Raw genomic sequence first — 6,726 nt, forward strand, 5'->3', positions numbered from 1 at the left:
TGTGTGTGTGTGTGTGTGTGTGTGTGTGTGTGTGTGTGTGTGTGTGTGTGTGTGTGGGTGTGTGTGTGGGTGTGTGGGTGTGTGGTGTGTGTGGGTGTGTGGGTGTGGGTGTGTGGGTGTGGGTGTGTGTGTGTGTGTGTATCGAGCGATTACTTGCAACACCAGCTGTTCCCCTCCATTCTCCTCACCGCTACATCCTCCCCTCGTGTTGCAATGACGACATCATTCGTCTTTTATTCCCCAGGACGGACGGCCAACACGTGTGCGCATCCAGTACTTCAACGTCAACCACGCGTGCATGTTCGAGGCAATGAACCTCATCGCACACTACGACAAGTGCGTGCATGTACATGTACTTGCCTAGACCTATGTCGTGTCATCGTGTTGCGGCCATTGTCTGTTGCAGTCGCTCTACCTTGTCTCACACCTTCGGCCTCCCTCTCTCCCTCTCTCTCTCTCCCATTCTCTGCCTGCCCCACCGTGCCTCGCCCTTTCAATCACCACCACCACCACCACCACCGATGCTGTTGCCGCAACAGCAATGCTGACCTGCAGATCAAGGCGTGCACGCTGCTTGGTGACTTCCTCATCCACAAGGAAACAAACATGCGCTTCCTCGCTCTCGAGGTGTCGCCATCCGCACACACGCACACGCAGACACGCACGCACGCACACGCACACACACACACACACGCACGCATGCACGCACACGCACACACACACACACACACGCACGCACGCATGTGCACTTGCACACTCACACACACGCTCACACACACACACGCATGTGCACTTGCACACTCACACACGCTCACACACGCTCACACACGCTCACACACACACACATGTGCACTTGCACTTGCACTCGCACCACACGCGTGTGTCGCCCGCTGCAGAGTCTGTCTGTGATGGCGACGACAGAGTATTCGCACGAGGCGGTCAAGCGGCACAAGTCCTCGGTCATCCGCGCCCTCAAGCACGAATCAGTACGCCCGCAGTGGTGGCCGTGGTGGTGATGAGACGGTGATGGATTGCGGTGGGTTGTGGTAGCTTTGGTGTTGTTAATTCTCCTGCCCCTTTTGCTGTCGCTTGGTACAACCTCACCCCATCACCACCCCATCACATCACCCCATCACCACCCCATCACATCACCTCATCGCCACCCCATCACCACCCCATCGCCACCCCATCACCACCCCATCACATCACCTCATCGCCACCACATGACCACCCCATGACCACCACATGACCACCCCATCACATCACCTCATCGCCACCACATGACCCTCCTTCCATGTTTCAGGACCCCACTGTGCAGCGGCGTGCGGCGGATGTGCTGTATGCGCTGTGCGATTCGGAGGCTGTGGAGCGCGTGGTTGACGAGCTGCTCAACTTCCTCGACCACGCAGACTACTCCGTCCGCGAAGAACTCGTGCGTTTTTCATCGTCATCGTGGTCGTGGTCGTGGTCGTGGTCGTGGCCGTGGTCGTGGTCGTGGTCGTGCTGCTGCTGCTGCTGCTGTTCTCTTTGCGTGTGTGTGTGTGTGTGTGTGTGTGTGTGTGTGTGTGTGTGTGTGTGTGTGTGTGTGTGTGTGTGTGCATCCGCATGCCTCTCGCTTTAATCCTCGATTCATCCGTCTCCCTCACCACCACCATCCCCATTCGGCCCGTACGCCTCCTCTGCCATCGCTGCAGGTGCTGAAGATTGCGATCCTTGCCGAGCGGTTTGTGAAGGACTACAGCTGGTACGTGGACGTGATGCTGCGCCTCATCCGCCGCGCCGGCGACCACGTCGCTCCAGAGGTCTGGTACCGCGTCATTCAGGTACGCTCCTCACGTGATGGGATGATGGTGATGATCATGATGATGGTGATGGTGGGATGATCATGATGATGGTGATGATGGTGATGGTGATGATCATGATGATGACCGAAGTCGTGATGATGGTCATCATGGTTGCCGTCAGCGCAAGCCCCTCTCTCGCGTCCCCTCGACACAACACAACACCACTCCCTCCAACAACACTCACCCCCACGTCCCCTTTCCCTCACCGCCGCCGTCACCATCAGGTGATTGTGAACCGGCAAGACGTGCAGGACTATGCTGCAAAGACGTGCTTTGAGGCGCTGCTCGACCCCGCTGTGCACGAGGCCATGGTCAACGTCGGCGGGTATGTCCTCGGCGAGTTTGGCCACCTCATTGCCAACGACCCCAACAGCAGCCCCGTGAAGCAGCTGGAGGTGATTCAGATGCACTACCCGATGGTCTCTGCCAGCACGCGCGCCCTCCTCCTCTCCACATATGTCAAGCTGGCAAACCTCTTCCCGGAGATCAAGAGCCACGTGCTTCAGGTACGTCCGAGGATGGTGTGTGTCTGTGTGTGTCTGTGTGTGTGTGTGTGTGTGTGTGTGTCTCTGTGTGTCTGTGTCTCTGTGTGTCTGTCTGTCTGTGTCGGTGTCTCTGTGTGTATGTCTGTCTCTGTCTGTCTGTGTGTCTGTGTGTTTGTGTCGGTTCGTGTTTCCGTACTGCTTACCCTCTGATCTGTCTTCCCTCAACGTTTCTACCTTTATCCCCCCCCCCCCAATTGACAATTACATGCACACGCATACACAAACGCTCGGCAACCAACAGGTGCTGAAGACGTCGCATTTCCTGAAGAACGCCGATGCGGAACTGCAGCAGCGCGCAAACGAATACGTGCACCTCCTCCAGACCTCAAACACAGACGTCGTGGTGAGTGGGCCGTGATGCACGCACTGCGAATGTTGTTTTCACCCATGTCGCTGTTTTGCTCTGACTTGTCCTTGCCCCTGATACCTTTTCTCGTTACCTCTTGAGTGAACACGCTTCACCATGCACACATAACTCACAGCTCTGCATGTCATCATACAATCCCACCCCCCATCCATCCATCCATCCATCCATCCATCCATCCATCCATCCATCCATCCATCCATCCATCCATCCATCCATCCACCCATCGTTCCACCACTGCAGCCTGCTGTGCTTGAGGAGATGCCGCCGTTCTCGGATGCGCAGACGACGCTGCTGCAGCGCCTGGAGACGAAGCGCACAACCGTCACGGAGAAGACAGGCACCCTCGCCGCACGCAAGCGCCAGGAAGGAAAGAAGATCGAGGTGGGCGCACACGAGCATGCTGGCAATGGTTGACTCTGTCTGGATTGGGTGTCTTGTGTCTTGTGTCTTGTCGTTCGCTTGTCTGGAGTGCACGATTGCGTTTTTCGAGGGATCATCGTCGTCAGCTTGCGCAGTTTCCGCGGTCGCGTGTTTGCCATCTCACCACATCCCCAACACCGCCACACACCTTCACTGCCGACACGTGTGCATGCCTGTGTTAGCTTGGAGAGGTGTCTGCAGCCGCGCACTCTGCTGTCCCCGCCAAGTCGGAGACCACCGTCATCAACAACGACCCGTTCTTCGACAAGTCAGTTCTTGCGCACGAGAGACAGTCGTGGTGGACGAGGCTACAGAGACACGGAGACAAAGAGAGAGAGAGAGAGAGAGAGAGAGAGAGAGAGAGAGAGAGAGAGAGAGAGAGAGAGAGAGAGAGAGAGAGAGAGAGAGAGAGAGAGAGAGAGAGAGAGAGGTGGGGGCTGACAGACTGAGAGACAGTCACATACATATTCACGTGCACTCCCCCTCCCCTCCTTCACCAAACTTAAGGTTTACGCTCGTGAACGACGGTGTGCTGTACGAGAACCCCGTGCTGCAGATTGGCGTCAAGAGCGAATTCCACGGCAACCTCGGTACGGTTTGCCTCATCAACGATGTGCACGCACGCACACGCACGCACACGCACACGAGTTACACCTGGGCGCTGCCCCCATGACAGCGCTGTCTGCCTACTGCTCTGTCAGCTTGAGCGTGTTGAGCGCCCCCTCTCATCCAATCCCACCCAATGCACTCCACGACATCACCACCATGCTAACCGCCATCACCATCATCGCCCGTCGTCACCACCATGACCAGGTCGGCTGACTGTGTTCTACGGCAACCGCGGCGATGCGCCAATGACCGGCGTCACCACCCGCGCATTCGTGCCAAACGCCCCAGATGCGCTCTCCGTACGATACCGATCAATCATGATGACGAGGATGGTGGTGGTGTGGTGGCGGTGGCGGTGGCGGATGCTGGCTGTTTGTTTTGTTCTGCGTTATCCGGTGCGATGTAACCCATAATCAAACCCCCCCCCTTCTCGTTCTTCCTCTTTCTCCTGATTTTCCACGTTCACACACACATCACACACATCACACACACACACACATCACATCACACACACACACACACACACACACACACACACACACACACACACACACACACACACACACACACACGTCACATCACCACACCTATCACCACCACCACCACCACCACCATCAGATTGATGCGCGGCCGATTGACGCGACGATTCCGCCCGGGGTGCAGCTGCAGCAGCAGATCAACGTCGAATGCGTCACATACTTCAGCGACGCCCCCGTGCTTGAGGTCTCGCTCAAGTACCAGGGCCGAGCCGTTGTGCTCGCCCTCAAGCTGCCAGTCATGCTCAACAAGTTTATCGAGCCGCTGACTGCGCCGATGGATGCGCCAACCTTCTTCAAGAAGTGGAACCAGCTCGGCGGGCCCCCGCGCGAGGTGCGCCAGATCATCAAGGCAAAGGAGCCCATTGTCCTTGATCAGCTCCACGAAAAGGTTGGTCGTCATCGTCGTCGTCGGTGGCATCTGTGTGTCTGTGTTCCATGTGTTTCATGTGTTGAAACGTTCATGTGCGTGTGATGTGCGCGCGAGGCCTCCTTCCCCTCGTCCTGCCTGCCCTCCTCTCGTCTCCTTCCCCTTCCAGCAACCAGCCACCCTCAGTCAACACTGCCACAACCTCACGCCACACCCCTCCACTGCACGCCGTGCGCGTCAGGTTGTGTCGTTTGGGCTACCCACCATGCCCGACATTGACCCAAAGCCGCAGAATCTCGTGTGCGCCGGCATCATCCACACCACCAACGCGCAGATTGGCACCCTTCTTCGCGTCGAACCAAACGTCGAGGCCCAGGTGTGTGTGTGTGTGTGTGTGTGTGTGTGTGTGTGCGTGTGTGTGTGTGTGTGTGTGTGTGTGTGCGTGTGTATGCGTGTGTGTGTGTATGCGTGTGTGTGTGCGAGTGTATGTGTGCGTGCGTGCCTGTCTGTCTATCTGTCTGTCTGTCTTGCACTGATGTCACCACGTGTACTCGCCTCTCGCGACACTCACATGATGTGCCCTTCTTTCTGTCCATGCCCACGTACCACGCCTGTCTAGATGATCCGGTTTACTGTGCGCGCGTCTGTCGATGCTGCATCTGTCATTGTCTCCAACCTCCTCGTCTCAAACTTCTGATCATCGCATCATCGTCATCCTTGGTTGTCGTTGTGTGTCACCTCTTCCGTCGCCGCTCCTCGCTGCTTCTCTGACACCTTCATCTTCTTGTTCTTTCTGTCGTAGTAGTTGACTTGTTGCTTGCGTGCTTGCTTGCGTGCTGTGATTACCATTGTCACGCCACATCATTTCCACCTGCGTTTGTTGTTTCTTGGTTTGCTGTTGTCTTGTTCATTGGCAGTACAATACACACGGCACTCTCTTGCTTCCACCGGTTGTCCTCTTCTCGTCAATTACACGCACGCACGCACGCACGCACACACACTTTGCTACGCGTCGACAACGTCGCCTGTGTCAAAGTCCATGAGGTGTGCCGTGTGGCCGCAGCTGGCAACATATGAGAGCAGCGCCGGAGCAGAGATGGCGAGCGTGATGTCGTTGCCAGATGTCGGGTGCACGAGGATGTCGTTGACCTTGCCAGCGGCGATCATGGCACGATCAAAGTACACGTGAACGCGATGCTCCTTGTCGTTGATGAGTCCAAGCGAGGTTACAGCGCCGCCTTGCAGACCTGCACAGCCAACCACACGCCATTCAGTGGCAGTTGAGAAGAGTTTGAAAGGAGCGTGTGACAACGGGCAGTGTGATGGGAGCATGGACATGGCAGACGGGCAGCGGGAATATACCCTCGACACAGCCACCAACACAGGTGCCCAGGGTGTGATGTGAAGGGTACATACAACCAGTGTCCTTCGTCCAAGCCGCCCCCAACAACACGAACACACACACACACACATACACACACACACACACACACACATCCACACACATCCACACACATCCACACACACACCGAGCGTTTCTGTGAGCGTCTCTGGTCGAGCCATGCGCAGGTTCTTCACTTGCAGGTGCTTTTCAACCATGCTGAGAGATACGACAGTGTCTGCCAGCGCCGTGACCAGCACCAGCGTGTCTTTCTTCTTCGCCTGATGTGGAGAAGGCAGAAGTGCGTGAGTGTGTGTGTGTGTGTGTGTGTGTGTGTGTGTGTGTGTGTGTGTGTGTGTGTGTGTGTGTGTGTGTGTGTGTGCTAGAGTGAGCGAAAGTTGGGCACATGTGTGTGTGTATGCGTCAGTCACACAGTGAGACACACACACACACTCACCTTGCGAAGACTCTCTCCACTGTGGAGGCCCGTGTGTTCGTACCAAACAGGTGCCACGAGGCACGCGCTCCACTGTCGAGGCCAGTGTGAATGTACATAAGCATGCATACGCGCGTGAAAGGTAAATGACCTCGTGAAACAAGACGCCGCACTTACAGAGACACACACATGAACACACACACACACACACACACACA

At 56.4% G+C, this 6,726-nt stretch overlaps 2 protein-coding genes across 2 annotated transcripts in view; one reads left to right on the forward strand and one right to left on the reverse strand.

Annotated features, from left to right (window-relative positions):
- The window catches only part of PTSG_08542 (adaptor protein complex AP-2), an 8,175-nt gene extending 2,485 nt beyond the window's left edge, over positions 1–5,690 (forward strand). The window contains exons 8-21 of the mRNA XM_004990277.1: positions 245–336; positions 540–627; positions 897–986; positions 1,304–1,432; positions 1,695–1,823; positions 2,069–2,350; positions 2,631–2,732; positions 2,997–3,137; positions 3,359–3,444; positions 3,684–3,766; positions 3,990–4,084; positions 4,404–4,712; positions 4,933–5,067; positions 5,311–5,690. Coding sequence (XP_004990334.1) covers positions 245–336; positions 540–627; positions 897–986; positions 1,304–1,432; positions 1,695–1,823; positions 2,069–2,350; positions 2,631–2,732; positions 2,997–3,137; positions 3,359–3,444; positions 3,684–3,766; positions 3,990–4,084; positions 4,404–4,712; positions 4,933–5,067; positions 5,311–5,388 — 1,839 coding nt within the window. The 3' untranslated portion in view covers positions 5,389–5,690. The remainder of the gene's footprint in view (positions 1–244; positions 337–539; positions 628–896; positions 987–1,303; positions 1,433–1,694; positions 1,824–2,068; positions 2,351–2,630; positions 2,733–2,996; positions 3,138–3,358; positions 3,445–3,683; positions 3,767–3,989; positions 4,085–4,403; positions 4,713–4,932; positions 5,068–5,310) is intronic.
- The window catches only part of PTSG_08543 (uncharacterized protein), a 3,866-nt gene continuing 2,717 nt past the window's right edge, over positions 5,578–6,726 (reverse strand). The window contains exons 5-7 of the mRNA XM_004990278.1: positions 6,530–6,601; positions 6,221–6,353; positions 5,578–5,938 (exon numbers count right to left, since the gene is read on the reverse strand). Coding sequence (XP_004990335.1) covers positions 5,697–5,938; positions 6,221–6,353; positions 6,530–6,601 — 447 coding nt within the window. The 3' untranslated portion in view covers positions 5,578–5,696. The remainder of the gene's footprint in view (positions 5,939–6,220; positions 6,354–6,529; positions 6,602–6,726) is intronic.

The sequence above is a fragment of the Salpingoeca rosetta genome (genome assembly GCF_000188695.1).
Source record: "Salpingoeca rosetta unplaced genomic scaffold supercont1.24, whole genome shotgun sequence".
Classification (NCBI taxonomy): domain Eukaryota; class Choanoflagellata; order Craspedida; family Salpingoecidae; genus Salpingoeca; species Salpingoeca rosetta.